Here is a 17,839-nt window from a genome sequence, read left to right on the forward strand (position 1 = left end):
AACAACAGCAAAGCAGCACACAGTGTTCAATTCCTAATCAATAAACCTACTTCTTCTAATAAGTTTACAGCACTGTTAGTACAGCATAAGCCTTAAACGATCTTTCCTCCTACCCTGATCTGAAGCCTGCCTTCTCCTCTCACTGCTACTGTTGCCATGAATTCAGGTTAGCGGGTTCAAATACCCACTCGCCCAGCCTGCTGTTACATTGTGGAACAGCTTCTGCGGCCAGCGGTTCTACAAACATCTGCCCTGTTTCTTCTCAGCACTTCTAGCAGTCCTCATAGGAATTCCTACCAAACAGCACCTAACCACCATTAAGGAAGGAACGTAAGACGGTCTAAAATACAACTGAACATCCGACTGCTTAACCACATAAGCAATCCACCAGCCATTTAAAATTCATTCGGTAGCTTTGCATTCAACCTAGAGTTTCCCTCAGAACTTAGAAGCTGCTCAAAAGTGCTTGGCTATGGGGATGGTACAGCACCTCAGTAGCGTACAAAAGCTAAAGCTAGATGTGCCTCAGTTTTTTCTAAATGCTCAGTGAAGACAGATTTATTAAACATAATCAGAGGTGAATGCAGAACAGCAAAGATGAGCTTAGCACCGAGAATGGAGTCAAAGGTAGTTTCATGCCAAAACAGAGCTGGGGGAGATGACGGTAATGGGGTCCCTCCTTGGCATAATGACAAGTCAGCACACATCAGCACACTTGCTCCAGAGGGAGGAGGCCTCAGCAGAACAGAGTCAAACACTTCTCTTACTTCAACAAACACCTTAGCCAGAAATTACTGAACTGCTTGAGGGAAGTTACACTCCATCTTTCCTGGAAGGTAATATAGCCCAGAGTCACAGGTTAAAAAAAGCAAGAAGAGAGCACGCATGATTCTATAGCCTAATGGCTAGACTGTCAGTCCCCCTGCAAGTAGGAGGAAACCTGGGCTGATGGTATGCTTCCAGTGATTCCTGCTCTTTATCCACTACCATCCTGAGACACAGTCCACCAGCCCGAGCACAGAGCTCTGACTATGACACTTACAGGAGAACTTCTCTTATTTCTGTAGTGCAAAAAGGTAGTAGAAAACCTCTCTGCTGAGATGAGTGGTAGCGATACAATACTGCCACTAGAGGGACTGTCATGGATTAGTGAAAGCCACTAGGATTACAGCAATATACAATGAAAATATTAGTGAAAAACCTTGGTATCTACCTGAAGACCATTCAACCATACTCCTTTTTATGAGCAAAAGAACAAAATAACCCAATTCCAAAAGGTTACCTGCAGCAATATCTTCCCTGGCACTCTGTCCTGAATCAATTGAGCCAAAGGAAGTATCTTCCAGCAGCAATCCTCTTTCACTATCATACCCTTCTTCAGCTTCTCTGTTATCCGAGAAGTTGGCCTCTTCATGCTCAGGTGGAACATTAACAGCCCTCTCCTCCTCCTCCTCCTCAACAGGCTGTTCTGGCCTCTTATCTTTAAGCTGCTGAAATTCCCAATTGCTCTCATCAATGGCATTTGGGTTTCTGATGGAAACTCTGTCATATTCAGCCTCTTCTGCAACATCTGTGACAGATAGGGAGACATGAATTAAGCACTGAGCTAACATGTGTTTCTTACCCACAGCTGTCTCCAGTGAAATACTGCATTTGACAAAGCTTTCCTGACACTTTTTAAACACTTCAGCCTGTGTATTGCTTCCAATATATTCTCCATCAACTTTCAGTAACATCTAATTAAACGTTTATATCAAATTTATGCAAGGTATCAACCATTCACCTTGCAAGGTGAAATACTGCAAGGTGAAATATTTTCATCACTCGCTACTATCAGAAATCACATACTTAACATGTACTACTGTAAAAGAAGCCTTGCTAGGAGCATATCTTACCACCTTGCACATTAATTAGAAAAAACAGCAAGTTTGGAGTAGACTCTACCGCTGGTTCTTCCCCCAACAAAAGATCTGTTTGTTCAGTATTTCTGCTTACGCGTTCTTTGATGAATGTGGGCAAAAATATGATGATTGGGACACCTGAGATTTTAGGTGCATGGATTTAGTGCCTGAACTTTGCATTAATCACTGGATGTCTCATAATTAGGTGCTAGCTAGTTCAGGAAAAAAAAGACTGCTCTAAACCCTCCAGAAAATTCCGCACATTAGTATATGTGAATCCCTACTTCCTGAGAGAAGGAGGTATAGACATGACCTGAATGGCTCCTCCTAGCCATATCCATGCACGGATCCCACTTATCTTACACAGAACCTGGCCCATAAGAACAGACATGCTGAGCTCAACATTTTCTCTCTGGATTTGACCCTGGGCCACCCGTCACAATGCCAAAAATATGCATTACAAATATGCAAAATCCCAGCAGATTCCGCAGGGCCTCTTTCAATTCTGCTCCCTCACCCTCTTCTGAAAGCTTCTCTGGGTTACATAGTGTTGTCTGGGATAGGGTTTTACTTCCATTTCATCTATTTATTAACTGGTTTAACATCCTACCTTGAACGTGCAGCTGATCATCTTCCTGTTCTGGAACAGATGCAAGTGGGACACTCTCACTAGCAGACGAATATTTACTCCTTAAAGAATAGATTAATTCTTGAATATCATCCATCAGTGCACTCTCCTCATCATACAAATCCATCTCTTTCACCACCTCCTCTTTATTTTCTGCCACTCTGGAATCCAGAACTTTTCCTACAACATCCATAATGCTCGATTCTGAAAACTCAAGTATCTGGTCCAAAGCTTTTTCTATATCTTCGTTATTATGGCTTGCCTTCTGAGCAAGCTCCATCTCTACCTTCATGTCGTGAAACATGGCTTCTATCCTAACCATGTGCTGAAGCCCAAGGTACTTTTGTAGACGTGTTATACGCTTTTCATCAAGAAAATACCTCATTATTGTGAGCCGCTTCACAGACTCACTGAAGTCTGTTACAGTGTCATTTGTGGCTGCTGAGCTGTCAGCAGGGCTGGGGAAATGTGCAGATTGCTGGTGGTCGTTTCTTCTATGCTCTAAATTTTGCACGTCTGTTGAGTCTTTCTGTGAAATGCCCTCTGGGAGACGACCTTTCCTTTGGTTAAGGTCACTGTTGTCTTCCGTGTCAGGAGATTGGAAATTATGTTCTTCCACAGCTGATGGTTCCTCAGCTTCAGAAGACTCCTCATCATCTTCCATGACACGTTCTATCTCATCCAATTTAGCATCTTCACTCACTGGTACATCAACCTCTTTGTTCCCAGTCTCGCTTGCATCTTGCATGCTGATCGTTTCTTTAGCCTCCTTAGAAAATGAGTTTGTTTCCTCTCCTGTTTTGTAAGTAGGATTTGCAGTTCCCGAAACAGCTTCACTTAGTCCTTCTAATTCGGGGTGTGCACTTTTAACATTTAGTGTATCGCCCTGTATATATGCAGCCTTTGCTTGTGACAGCTTTGCACTCGCAGCATTCTCATCTTCCAGTAGCTCTTCTTCTACTTGTTTCAGGTCAGGGTCATCTTCAGCATCTGGCTCTTCAGATTGCAATTCAGGTCTTAGGCTTTTTTCTTGAGAAAAATTTCTGCCAAGATTTCTGTCTGAATCTGCGCCCTCAGTACGAGCAGTTCCTTGCTGAGTAAGATTCTCTGTATTAGTATTCTGTGTAGTGCTTTTTGATTTTTCTTCAGGGGAACTTTTCTCAACGCTTTCTTCAAATGCTGTCATCTTGCCAAGATTTCTTGAAAGCTCTTCTTTCACATCTGCTTCTGAATACTCAGTCTCATTTTCCCATGGCCTAGGTTGCTTGACAGCTCCTCTATAGCTTGTGTCTCCCTCCTCTGCAGGAGTTTCTTTCGTGTTTCCCCTTTTTAGTTCAGGTTCTTTGTTAAGAGAGGTGGTTTTTTCATTTTCATGATCGGTCTCCTCTGTTTGTTTCAACTCTTCTTCATCTCTTAGAAGCTCTTTCTCCACAGCGGGCATTCCATGTTCCGGTTTCTCTTTTAAGAGGTCAGTATCTCTTAAGTCACGTTGAGATGCATTTTTTACCTCTTCCACTGGTTTGGCTGGAACATCAACAGAAGGCTTGTCCTCAGCTCTTCCTTTCTCCTTTGTTTTCTCCCATAACTTTTTGTGCTTTAAATCACTTTCCAAGACGTCTTCCAAGGTGTCATCCTCAAACTTTTCCTCATCTTTCTCTATTTGAGCAAGCGGCACTCTTTCTCGACTTCTGTTGATATCACCAACAGGTGGTTTTAAAGCATCTTGCTTGCTTTTAACCAATGATTTGGACTCCAGAGCATCTTCTGGACTAGGCAAAACATGAGGATCAGGCACAGCTGTACTCTTCAGCTCTTCAGTAAGTGACTCAGTTCCATCAACCATAAGCTGCTCTTCAAACTGTTCCATTGTGGTTGTTTTTTCTTTTGAATCTAGATCACCGCCACCTACAGATTCCTTTCTAAGGAGTTCTTTGGAGAGATCCTCAGGTTGAGTTGTTGCTGGTGCTTCTCTTTTACTAACTAGCATCACCTCATCCTGTTTCTCTTTTGTTTGTTGAGATTCAAACCTGTCCACACTTACACTGTCACCCGACTTCTTGCTCTTACTGAAGGCATCCTTAAGAACTGATGCATCTGAATCGTGTTCTTCCTCATTGTCTCTTTGGTTATTTAGCTCTGTAGCACCCTTTGCATCTTCATCAAGTTCATGATTTTGTGACTCAATGTCACCATTTTCATCATCATCTAAATCCACTGGGGATGTAGTTTCTTCCTCTGCCGTAAAAGACAGCAAAGGGATTTCTTCAGACTGATCTGCAAAGTCTGGCTCCTCCTCTGCATCATGAGTATTAATGCTCAAATCTTCATTAAAATCATCTTCCAGCGATGTAACAAGGCCAGTCACCTCATCATCTGATACAACAGCATCAGCAGTTGAGCCAAATTTTGTTTTCAAGTTCACAGAGAGTTCTCTGTTTAAAAGTGTATAGGCATTGACTTCTTCACCCTCTTTGTCAAGTTGACTGGTTTCACCCTGAGGAATACTAGTGTTTTTGGTATTTTCACTTTCTAGCCCTTTTAGTTTCCCATGTAGCATTCCTTTCAAGTGCTCATGTGCAATTTGATCTCCCTGAGAGTTTTCTTCGTGACTATTGACACTGGAGTCTCCCCCAGTATTTTCAGTTCCTTCTGTAAGAGAACTGTCTTCTTCCTCTGTCATGGCAAGGGCTTCCTTGTCGTCGTCTTCTGTGCTTAGCTCAAGATTGTCTGTCTCCAAAGCACCAAGGGACTTTACTGTATCGACCTGTTCAGTCTCCTCATCCCTTTCAATTCCTTCAGCTGGTTTTGTCCCTGGATCACTTGATTCAGTTTCCCCTTCATTTGCTATTGTCTCTCGCAATGGCTTCAAAAGCTCATCCACATTATAATTATCAAAATCATCCCTTCCGCCATCAAAGCAAACAAAGTCTGTTTCCTGAAATGAAAAAGAATATGTAGCAACAAATATTATTTTCTTTATTACAGTGATGAGACCAAACCCATTTGGTTGGTTAGAGAGAGATGCAGCAGCAAAGTAAATTATATCAATCGTCCAGAATTAACTCCTTTCGTCTTTAACCAGAACTCTCTTTGAAATCAGTGGAAATTTTGCCCAAGGTCTCTTAAAAACCTAAATAAAAAGCTCGTGTGTTACCCCCATCAAAGACCTCCTAGCGAGGAACAAACTGGAGGTCAGCAATGCAGTTGACGGTATTATAACATACTCTTCACATACATCCTGAATTAAGAACAAGTCCATTGCTGAATGCCAGTGAGGAGAAGGAAACAAGCATCACTAAGCTTGTTTGTCCCAATCGCTTTTAGCTGGTCTCTCCTCAAATGACCAAGTCCTCCAAGCAGGAGCTGCTGGTCACACAATTTCTGAAAAATAAATTAAATAGCAGCGCAAGCCACTGAATATGATTTCATAAGGGTCTGAAGCTGCATCCACAAACAGGCCTTACTCACCCAGCTCTGGAGTTACTAGCTATTAGTGCATGAAAGCCATTTATGTGTGTAAGGGTGGAAGGACCAATTCTAGAATCAAAGGGCTAACAGCCTATCAGGTTTTCTTTGTTTCTGATAATACTTTAAACTTCTAAAGTTTGGGAGAAGAAATAATTCTGAATACATACCAAACAGCCCACTTGCGAGCCAGCTAGCAGCATTTCTAGAGCTCAATCCAAACAGATCTTGTTAGAAGAAAACCAGAATATTCAAGAAAAGAAAGATCAATGCCCACATTTTGGGCTGATGCTTACACACCCATCCACATACCTATCTGCACAAACATTCCACTCCCCGACAGACATGTGCATCTCTGCACATATGTAGCTGCTTACTAATAAAAGGTATCTAAGGATCACTGATATTCCCATTCCCTCAGGGATTTTATTGAATGCCAAAGTAAGAAACAGTAAGCGGCCCAATTAAAAAAATAACAAATAAGACTTACATCTGTTGGTAACTCTAGCTCCTCATTGGAATAATTATGATTTATTTCAAGTAAATCCTTTGGAAAATATCCAAAATCACTTCCAACCTGCCAGAAAACAAACACAAGCAAACAAAAAGCAGTAAAGAAGCTTTTGAAATCATGTGACTATGCTAAAATCCTAATTACAGACACTAGTAACAAACACATCAAACTCACTCTCAAGTATTTCTAGATGAAGTGTAACACAGTGAATAAAAGAAAAATATTAGCAATGCCTTGTTTACGCAAGAGCTTTCGCTGAGGTTTTATACTTACTTTTCACAACACCTTTGTGAGGTTGCTAAATTTTACTGTTCGTGTTTTAAAGCCTGACTTACAACAAATTATTAGGAGAGCTGGGAGTGAAGCCCAAGCATTCTGGCTCACGTGCTTTAACTGCTATTGTGCGCTCTCACGGGCACTGCATATGCCTCAAGTATTTTCTCAAGTCATAAGCAGAAGAGGATCTTTGACTAATAAGATTTACATCCACGCACAATATTACAGCCTGAAATACGCTCACTTTGTAGCTTAAGGAAAAAAAATAAATTTCTTAAAGCAGATTTTAGGAAAATGCAAAATTGTATCTGAGGTAATAATCTATTTTAAAACCTGTATGGAAAACATATCCCCTCTGCACTGCTCTTCAGTGACTAATACAAGCAAAAATCAGTTGCAGATGGCTATCTTCAGGCAAGTCAACATGCTAAGCCAAGGCAAACAGTGGAAGACAAGAATCTCTCTTATCACTCACCAGATAAGATCTACACAGTAATGCTCTCACTTGAGAGTTCTGACAATTGCTGTCAAGAAGCCAATATTAATAGCATGCTATCACTGTGCAGATTAGATAATCCAGGCAATTAGAGCCTGGTGGACACACCTAGAAAGATACAGAGTTCCTAGACAACGAAAATATCCGGGGGAAAAACAAAAAGTGTTGGTCAGTTCCTCAATGTTTTGTTACGGGAGGAAGACGACAATTGCCAATTTTCTTGAAAAGTTTATTTGGGAAAAGCACTCAGTTAAAGATCAGATTAAAAAGGAAGCCAGTTATGGGTCAAAATAATTAGGGATATATAGGTATATGTATGGTTACACTGGTATCACTGAAATAGGTTCACCTAACCTGAAGTTTTCTGGATTTACAATGGCATTAAAAAAAAGGAAAGTTGTATCTGGCAAATAATACGTACTAATACCTTTTTTTCTTTGTTATGCAAGCAAAGTAAGCATCGATACATTTTGGGGCTTCCTTTTTTAACTATTTCTCATTCATTCAAATCTTACCTTCCATAGTTGAGATCTCTGAAGTTAGTTATACAAAGGTAAAAAAATAAATCTATTACCTCCCCACCTTTTGTATACACATAGAGATACTCTCATATGGAAAAGATATAATGTATGCAGGTTTATTATTGGGAATTATTTGGCGTGGGAAATTAAACTAGACAAGTAAAATCAAAAGCTCGTGTGGTATACTACAGTTTTATTCTAAATTGGCCTGTTTCTCTCTACAAACTTCTATGCCAGTTTTAAATGATCTTTCTGAAAACAAAAGCCAAAGCTTCAAAGTACCCTCCTTACAGACTAATCTGTGTGACTACCATTATAATTAGGCATCACAATTTGAAACTCATTTAGTGTAATCCAAGCTGCTGACCATACAAGTCCTCTGCAGTGACCCAGTTTGCTACTTATGTGGTTTACAAGCCATATGGGATCTGCGTGCCCAAAATTTCATCTGCTCCTCTCCCTACAAGTCCTCTCTTGTAAGGGAAAAAATGCCCCATTGTGCAAATAAAGGAAACATTCTTCATTCTCCACAGACACGACAGAGGAAAGGCATTACGAATGCCAAGTAAACACGGGAGAAAAAAGCACATCCTTCAGTTCCACTCCCTCCCCAGTTAAAATGCCGTGGGTGGACAAAACACGTAGCTGGGGGTACAGCATCTCTCCCCACGTGTGGCAGCCAGCTGCAGCAGGGTCACTGACCACCACCGACAAAGAAACCAGCTTCTCACAACTCCTACCTCAGTGACAGAAAACAGACAGCTGGGAAACAAGGTGTTCAAATGTTTCTAATCTGAAAGCCCACATCCCTAAAGCACGGGCATCACCGGTACCTATAACTGCAGAACATCGGTCCAAGGAGGGAGCTGGTTTGGTCAGCCCTTTCTGAACGCTGGCATCATTAAGAAAACACAGAAACAATAGGAACAAATTCCCTGATCCTCTGGGTCCTCCAGACATACTCTGTCCTACCTTAAATTTACCCCACCCTGTCTCCCTTTTTACTACCCTGTATGTAAGATTTGAAAACAAACCAAAAAGTAACCAACCACCCCAAAAAAACATGATCTGCAGCCAAGTCCATTTCTTGTAATATGAGGTCAGAAATAGTTTTCTCAACCTTGAATCAAAGGAATAAAGTTCAGCCCTTTGCTGCACGATAAAATAACAATCTTCTGCAGCAAGAATTTACAGTGTCTTTGCTGAAATGTTTTGTTAAAAAGCAGCAGCTTTTACTTGAATTATCTTAAGTAGTTCTGGAGTTCTGGACCCTGCTAAAGATGAGGGCAGAGTGCAGGAGAAATGCACAGGAGAAAAGTCTACATAACACAACTTGATGGCGTAAATGATGCGAGGTGGATGCTGAAGAAGAGACCAGTTTTAGAGCGGGACAGGGTGCATTGGACAATGAGAGTACCAGACGTGCTCCACCTTTCAGCTTTGAGAAAAAAATCAAGTATTTTCCTGGAACTGAGATATTTGTGAAATTCATACCATAAAATCACTATTAAATAATGGTCTTAGAATATTGCCAAGCATTTGGCTTTGCTTTATTAACGAGATTTAGACAGCTCTGCTAAAAACTGCATGCCATATAATGTATGGAATATATATTATAGCTGGGTTCAGAATTTTTTCACGGGCAAAATACTCAGAGCTCAATGGGAGTTCTGCAAACAGTAAAGTATACAAGACTGGGATCATAAAATAAAGGATCTATTTTGTTAAAATACAGCATGTTTGCTGGCACAGGGGAAAAAAAAAAAATCAACAATGGCTTGAAAAGGGCAGAGTAAATTTAGAAAAGCAAAGGCAAATAAAGCCCAGACCCAACTGCTATAGATTTTTCAGCCCTGGTGAAAGTCTCCATTCTTATCAGATCATTTCCCTTCAGGTCAAAATAATATTGTATTTCTCATGGGTCCTCAAAATCGATTTCAGGATTAGAGCCTGTATTTACAACTTGTTTGAAATAAGCCCCAGGATGCAGTAGTTGAAGCATCTCATACACACATTCCCCTAACCTCTGTCCCCACCTAAAGATCAGAATGCCAATTATCCCTTGATTTCTTAGTTGCCATTATGCCCTAGCAATTACTTTCCCCCAAAACTTTGGGGAATGGAAAAAGGCAGTAGGGTAGATGCACAAGATCAAGCGACACACACGAGCACACAAAGTCACGCGTTGAAATCCCAAAAGGGCTGCGGCAGAAGGTAACGTGCCTTCCACTGGAATTTGTTTGAACGTGGACCTCGCTAGGTAGCCTGGTTTTAATTAGCAAGCAACAGCCTCCCCCTAGCTCCAAGACTGCACACAGCAGGCACGGCTGGGCTGCATAAATCAAGCTGCCCAGCCGAATCTGGCATGGGAAGTCACGCTGCACGAGAGAGACCCCAGCGCTACCTGCAAGTCGGGGACAGGGCCAGACTATGCCAGTGCTCTACTCGACGTGCAAGGGTAGGCACCTCTGACCCTGCCGCAGCGTTTGCAAACTGCTTGCTGCAGTACTACGATTCATGCAGAAGCTGTCAAATAAACCGGGCAAAAAAAGAAATAAGGATTATAGCCACCAACTGAAAGAAATTAGTCTGTCATCACTGCCCTAAAAGGAGCATAGAAAATAGTGTGACACGAGTAAAACATGACAACAAATAAAACGGAGCTTTGCAATTCCTTTAAACCTGCCAACTTCAGCTTTTACGTGTCAAAGCAAACATCCTTTTAACTTGGAGACACACCTAACTGTTGCATGAGCTTCCTATCAGTGAACAGTTAAACTGAATATTAACTCAGCAATTACCTTAAACCTGCTGTCTGATCTTGCAGCCTGCATTACACCTTGTTAGAAGATGCAAAATTGGCCCCACGTTGCTACTCCGCGTCTCAAGAACTGGCAGCCCTGGAAACCTGTACCGGCTAATTAATCAGATTATTTATGGTACAGTACATGTCAGAAGGGAATTACCAGCATGATACAATTATAAACTCTTCTTTAACCACGCGCTGTAGTTTTCTGCTCTCTTCTCTATCGTTCTAATTGGATTCAGCTCCTGCTGAGAGCTCGGCTGCCCACACCCAGCCTGAACAGGTTAGAGAAAGTGATACATCCTGCTTTTCACTAAACCACTAGTCCCACAGTCAACACCCAGGCGCGGCTTCGAGCAGCCCAGACCACTGCCGCAGGCAATTGTCTATCCCTTGTAGAAGACCAGAGTGAGAAAGGAGGTTGAAATAAATGGTTCAGGCACAGAAAGGTACCTAAGAGAAACACGGGGAGGGGGCAACAGGGACTAGGGCTAAGCAACCACCAGACTGCCAGCATTTTCAAGGGAAGTCCACAAAAATTGCTCTTCTGCCAGGGTATCTCAGTTCTGCTTCTGTCAGGGAAATAAGGTGTTTATCATGAAAGCCGAGAGAAGTTTTCTATGAAATAACTGCGAGTACGGGGACCCTCCTTTCCCATTAACCCTCTCTTGATTGTCCAAAGAAGACAACAACTCAGACAAGGCCACGACTCTGCAAGCCGCTACAATGAGTTACTAAAGCTGAAAGAGAGACAGACCTTTTAAAAGTTGTATTTACCTTAATTCTTTTTAGTTTTACTACTTTTTTTTCCTCCGATTCTGCACGCAGCTTAGATAAAAAGGGCAAGACAGCAGCTGAATATTAGGAAGAGAGACGCGATTAAAACACGTGCATGGAATGATTTTTAGCAGGATTACACAGATTGCGGTACGAGACCACAGTCAGGGTAAACACAAGCACAGGCTTAAGCCTCCTCAGATGGGAAGGGAGGCTCAGCTTCCCGGCAGGCTCGTGGGCTACCACTTACGGTGCTGCGACGGGAGGTTTTCAACAGAAAGGCAGTTTTCTAACAGTTTTTAGCACACATTAGCGTTGCCCTTTTTTCACAGCACTTAATGCCTTAGGTTTGATCAAACCGCATCCCCTTTCACACTGGTCTCAAGATAAAATGGCATTCATTATGTTATTTAGCTACGTTCAAAACCCTAAGTGTTCTTCTACAGGGCAAAAGGAAGGAAAAAGGATTCCAACAGAAAGCGCCAAGAAGAGCAAACAGAAGAAATGCTTTACAGTACTTACACTTCCAGCCCAGAGCTCGGTTGATTTTCCTATTAGTTTGTAATATACGTACACCGCTTCCCCCTTCTTAAAATTTACAAAGCGACAATCTGGACCTTTAAAATCCTGCGTTGCCTTCCCTCGGCACATTAACACTGTCCAAAGAAAACAAAAAGCAAAGTATTACTTTAAAAATAATAATAATAAAACAGTTTCATGAAAGAGGTCTTTGCTAACTGGCAGAAAACAAAATCCCCCCCGCACCCACCGGTTTCCCATTTTCCAGATTGGGTCAAGAGATAAGAACTTAACTGAAAGTATAACCAAAAGAGGAGATTATTTAAAAAAAAAAAAAAAAAAGGAAGCTCACTGATGAAGACAAGCGTTTGACAAAGCACTTGAGAATTACATTTCAGAAGTGCATTACGGAGTTAATTATTAATATTAAATTAGACGGGCTGAAAGATGTCATCTGTGTCCTGGCGAATCAGCCCCGAAATTATTCCACGCGTGAAGAACACCCAGAGAGAGCGTTTATTACAAGAGGGTTTTGCGGGGGGGGGGAACCCCAAAAACCAGAAGGCGCCGTGGGGATCCGAAAACTTGGCGGAAGGGTGAGGAGCGCCGCGGGCGGGCGCCGCGTCTCCACGTTGCCGATCCTCCCCGGTTTTGGCGCCCGAAACGGGGAGGCTGCGAGAGCTGCCCCCGGCCGGCGGCCGGCGTTTGCGCCTTCTCCCCCAACAACTTCCCGGGGGCGGGCGGCGGCCCCCGGGCCGCGCCGGGGCACCGGGCAGGGCCGGGGCAGGGCCCAGCCGCTCCCCGCCGGGCCCCCCCCCCGCTCCCCGGGCCGGGGTCCCCCGCCGCCCCCAGCCCCCTCCCCGGGTCGCGGCGCGTCCCCGGCGCCCCCACTCACTGCTGCACTCGGGGTCGGCGCAGCGCTTGCGCTCGGCGAAGCGGCGGCCCAGGTCGGGCCCGGCGGCGGCGCAGAGGAGGGAGGGCGGCGGGGTGAGGAGCAGCAGCAGGGCGAGGAGCGGCCGAGGGTCCGGCGGCGGGGCTGCGGCCATGTTGGCGGGCGCCGGCGGCGGGGAGGGAGCAGACACGTCAGCAGCGGCGGCGGGAGGGCGATGTGGCGGGGGAGGGACCGGCACGGCCCCGCCGCCGCGGCGTGGGGGGGGAGGGAGGAGGAGGAGGAGGAGGAGGAGGAGGAGGAGGGCAGCGCCCGGACCCTCCCTCCCGGCCTCCTTCCTCCCTCCCTCCCGCACCCCGACCCGCGGGGACGGGACCCCCGGCGCTTTTTCGGGCTCCCTCCTAGCAGAGGGGCTCTCCCCGCCCTGGAGGGGGAAGAGGGATGGTCCTGCCCCTTATTTCTGCTTATTAGTGGCGGTTTCTCCAGCAGAGGCCCGCTGAAGTAACAGGGACGGCCCAGCGGTCCGACCACGGCGCAGAACAGGCGTCCTTGCCGGGTGAGGAGGCAGCAGACCCCGACGCCCACCTCGCCGCTCTCCCTCCTGCCCCGCCGGGAAGTTCACGCCTCGGCTGGAGAGGAGCCATCGCCGCCCAGCAAGCGGCTCGCCTCCCCCGGTGACCGCGGGGAGCCCGAAGCTGAACCCGCGGTAACGCGGCGGTCCCCGGGGCAGCGGGCAGGCGCGGGCGGGCGGGCACGGGCGGGCTCCCCAGCGGGGCCCTTCCCCCCCCTTCCGTAGCTTCAGCTCCCCCTGGCTGCTCCGCTTTTAGCTACGAACGTGTGCAAACCGAAAGGTGGGCTACTTCCACGTGCGCCTGCGCTTTCGTATTAGCTCTTCTTCGCATCCGTCGCATTTGTATTGCTTCAGAGATCTAAAACGGTAGACTAACAGCAGAAGTCACAATGGTCACGTACAGGAGAAAAATGAAGAAAACTTCTTCTCCCTCCTCTTTTCAGACCCGTGTGATTTGTTCAGCACAGCCTGGACAAAGGGGATAAAAGACTGGATAAAAGACGCACCTCAGAAGGGATAGGTAATATAATAGAGTATTCTTGCTGGTTTATCAAATGACTAAAAAAAAAAATTAAAAAAATTAACTTTTCAAAGGCCAAATTCTGAAGCTGCTCCCAAAACGAAGAGGCGCTTGGCAAAACTGATGGTCAAAGTGAAGGATTCTGCTTTTTTGCGCATGTCAAAGGACACTCCGGACAGCTGAGGTTTGGTTTGTTTTTTTTTTAAGAGCCCTTTTAAATGATGTATTTGCAAGCACTCTTAACTTCAGCTATTTGGGGTTTGTTCTGCAACTAGGATAGAAGCAGTTGATCCTACTGCTCCACTTACTGCCAGCTCCCATCGCAAGAGTGCGCAACCACCACTGCTAATTGCATTAGAGGCCCTGCTCGCGTTCTTATCATATCCTCACGATTATTGGTTTTTGCTCTACGTACTCTCACTTCCACAGCCCCATCGTACAGGGCCCGAGATCCAAGCTTAGTTACTGCTATGTAGCCTCTGAAAATATGTAAGAATTTCATTTTCAGCGCCCATCTAGAGCAGTTTAATATTTTAATCGCATTATGAAAAAGCATCAAGACAGAAACAGGTATCTTCCTTAGTGCTGCAATGAATGGCTTTGGTATGCCTTTGCCGCACGCACCTCAGACAGTTTGCCATTTCTTACAGCCCGGTCCATCCCGAGATGAAGGAAACATCCGCACGCTACAGGAACACAACGATTCATTCACCCCGTGCCCACGCATGCTCTCCAGGCCGCATCACACAGCATTGCTGACAGGCCCCCTGGAACTCTGTTGACATTTTTATATTTCACATCCTGTAAAATGAGGTGATACCTATTTGCCATGGCTGATAAAAAGCTCCAAGAAAGCCTAACTGTGAGTTTTATCACAGTTTACAATATGGCAGTAAATATATTCAAGTCACGTTTTATGATGACTGTACGAATGAAAGACAAGTCATTTTTCCCTGTACATTAATATTTCTTGTGGCTTAATTCCCAGCCTGATCTTTAGGTCCACTTGCTTGTGAAGACAGAGCTGTTTGGTAATTTCCCATCAGTACAAGGTTATCAAGCTTATCTTTATGAAAAGACCAAGATAAAAGGTAACAGTGTCTGTGGTCATAAAGACAAGGGCAAGAAAGGAAGATGTGAAGAGAAACAAGATCGTGTACTTCTTGCATAAGTCACTGCCTTTATGGTGCAATAATGAGTAGCTCACAGTTGATAAGGATACACGAGTTTACCACTGCAACTGTCCAGCATTCCCTACAATTTCAAGTATTTCGTAGTAATAATGTACCCACTTATTAACATACCCAGCTTTCCCCAGTGTGTGACATAACACAGAAATATTTCACTGAGTTCAAATATTTCAGATAAAATTCCTTTCAGTCTTCAACCCCAATCCTGGAAACAGATGTATTCAACTACGAGAGTAGTCCTGCTGTACATGAGGAATCTAACATTTGGTATGTGTCTACAGTTACAAAGTCTCTGCTGCACTAAAGTATCTACCAAATTAATAACTAATACCCACTAACGAGATCAGTTGGCTAAGTTTACACAAGAATCACCAAAGACTCTCACTCATGTATGAGACGGGAAGATAAAAATAACAAGCCAAATGTAAACATGCTTCTACGCAAACGTGCCAAATTTAAGAAATAAAGTGGGGTAAGCTGGATAGTGAAATTAGGGTACTGACATAGCAAAAGATCAGAAATGTTGTAGGAAGTGACACCACGCTTGGGGAATACCAATGAGACACTCATACGAGGTACAAATTATAAAGGACAGACAAAGAAGATGACACTGTTAAAGAAGTGGTGCTATGTAAGAGTTTATTGTCAAGTTAGTCAAGTAAGTTAATTATCAATTAATAATATAGAATACTTATGAACTGAAATGCTGGTCATATATTGGAAGAACACAGGATCAAAAAAAAAAAAGTAAAGGAAGACGTCTGCTATCCCCACATAGATTAATTCAATGTCATATTAAGGTATGATACCGAGATTAAATGTTTAGACACCACAAACAACTGTTCTGCCTTGTACTATTCCCTTGACGCTCGTTATTGATCACGGTTGAACCAGGATACCAGACTACATGAACCTTTAATCTGAGCCAGTTTATTATTTACTCACCCTCACATGGCAAAGCTGTTCTGAAAAAAACCTGTGAATTCTTACTTGGAAAACTGGAATTTACACATACCAAAACACTCCATGGCAAAGTCAGTTGCCAGAAGTGATTTAAAGAAACAAGTTCCAGCGCAAATTTGTACAAACCACATTCTGTGGTTAAGGCAGACAGATTTCTAGAATCCAGGTACTCTGCGGGAGCACAGGCAATATTATTGCTCTACAATGCACAAGATTTTGATTCAGAATCTTTTTCTTCCATAGAACATGATGTTCTAAATTACAAACTAACAGGAAAGTACCAGTACAGCTAATGGAAAAAGTGACAACAGGATCTAGTTAACTATCACTTTTAGAGTAACCATCGCATTAGTCAGGTTCTAGTAATGTGTGTGGCTCTCTGCCACACTACCAAACACACCCAGCTAGCCTCCCATGCTCCTCCTGATCCCTCCTGCTTCACCTTTTGCTAGCATTTCTCCTTTCCCCACTTCCATATGCAGACGAAAGCCACATGCAGCACGCCTGGCCTACAACAGCAGCTCCCCGGCAGCCTGCTGCACCTCCTCGGCAGGGGCTCAGAATCCTCCCAGCCCCTCTGCCCACCGTGCACTGGCAGCGCTGTGACAACTGTACCTCCAGAGTTCACTTAATCCTTACACCCTGCTGCCCTCAGCCCCACTCCAGACGATACCTGCAGACAGATCCCTATTCTCCATTAATTTCAGATTTATTTCAGATGGAATAGAATCGTAGAATCATAGAATTGTTAAGGTTAGAAAAGACCCTTAAGATCATCAAGTCCAACCATTAACCTAGCACTGCCAGGTCCACCACTAAACCGTGTCCCTAAGCACCACATCTACACATCTTTTAAATACCTCCAGGGACGGGGACTTAACCACTTCCCTCAGCAGCCTGTTCCAGTGCTTGACAACCCCTCCGATGAAGACATTTTTCCAAATATCCAATCTAAACCTCCCCTGGTGCAACTTGAGGCCATTTCCTCTTGTCCTATCACTTGTTACTTGGGAGAAGAGACTGACCCCCACCTCACTACAACCTCCTTTCAGGTAGCTGTAGAGAGCAATAAGGTCTCCCCTCAGCCTCCTCCAGGCTAAACAACCCCAGCTCCCTCAGCTGCTCCTTGTAAGACTCGTTCTCTAGGCCCTTCACCAACTTTGTTGCCCTTCTTTGGCCACGCTCCAGCACCTCCATGTCCCTCTTGTAGTGAGGGGCCCAAAACTGAACACAGTACTCGAGGTGCGGCCTCAGCAGTGCTGAGTACAGGGCACTATCACCTCCCTGGTCCTGCTGGCCACACTATTCCTGATACAAGCCAGGATGCTGTTGGCCTTCTTGGCCACCTTGGCACACTGCTGGTTCATATTCAGGAACCGCTGGGTTCACGGCCTAACCTGACAGCACCCAGTCAGTCAGTCAGTCAGTCAGTCAGTCAGTCAGTCAGTCAGTCAGCCTGAGTGCACGCCCTCTGGCGTCAGGGGCTCCTCCGAGGCCTGCACCGCCCTCTGCCCCACCCTGTCCCCGGAGCCCCCAGCCAAGGGGTGCTGAGCACGGAGGGCGAGCAACACTTTTTTTAAGGCCGAAGCCAAGCGCGAAGAGGCGACCCAGCCCCCTCCATCCCCCGGGACCGGACCGGCCCGGCCTGGCCCGCCATAGCCCCCGAGCCCGCCGCTGGCGGGAAAAAACGCCTCTTCCAACATGGCGACGGCGTTACCCGGCCTCCCCGGCGCGCATGCGCAAGGCCGGAAAGACTTCCCTCCCGCTTCCACCCCGGCGGCAGCGCCGCCATGTCTGTCGGGA

The 17,839-nt window shown here is 44.9% G+C and overlaps 1 protein-coding gene and 1 long non-coding RNA gene across 11 annotated transcripts in view; one reads left to right on the forward strand and one right to left on the reverse strand.

The window, feature by feature from the left end:
• Nucleotides 1-12,991, reverse strand: part of MIA3 (MIA SH3 domain ER export factor 3) — a 28,123-nt gene extending 15,132 nt beyond the window's left edge. For 7 of the 10 annotated variants that reach the window (XR_015708425.1, XR_015708424.1, XM_087775699.1 and 4 more), the window contains exons 1-5: nt 12,799-12,991; nt 11,907-12,040; nt 6,485-6,571; nt 2,512-5,464; nt 1,283-1,570 (exon numbers count right to left, since the gene is read on the reverse strand). Coding sequence is in view for 8 of the 10 variants with exons in the window: in XM_087775699.1 (XP_087631825.1) it covers nt 1,283-1,570; nt 2,512-5,464; nt 6,485-6,571; nt 11,907-12,040; nt 12,799-12,949 (3,613 nt within the window). In the remaining 2 variants the exon portion in view is untranslated. Of the gene's footprint in view, nt 1-1,282; nt 1,571-2,511; nt 5,465-6,164; nt 6,222-6,484; nt 6,572-10,602; nt 10,719-11,906; nt 12,041-12,798 lie in introns of those variants that run through there. The other 3 variants (XM_087775698.1, XM_087775701.1, XM_087775702.1) reach the window with 3 other exon arrangements.
• A 367-nt stretch (nt 12,992-13,358) lies between these two features.
• Nucleotides 13,359-14,841, forward strand: LOC148053200 (uncharacterized). The gene is made up of 4 exons (XR_015708426.1): nt 13,359-13,498; nt 13,807-13,883; nt 13,958-14,067; nt 14,534-14,841. It is a non-coding gene; the product is annotated as an uncharacterized LOC148053200 (long non-coding RNA).
• The last annotated feature ends 2,998 nt before the right edge of the window (nt 14,842-17,839 follow it).

The sequence above is a fragment of the Nipponia nippon genome, unplaced genomic scaffold (genome assembly GCF_047370975.1).
Source record: "Nipponia nippon isolate SJK-2023a ecotype South Korea unplaced genomic scaffold, ASM4737097v1 scaffold_4, whole genome shotgun sequence".
NCBI classification, from domain to species: domain Eukaryota; kingdom Metazoa; phylum Chordata; class Aves; order Pelecaniformes; family Threskiornithidae; genus Nipponia; species Nipponia nippon.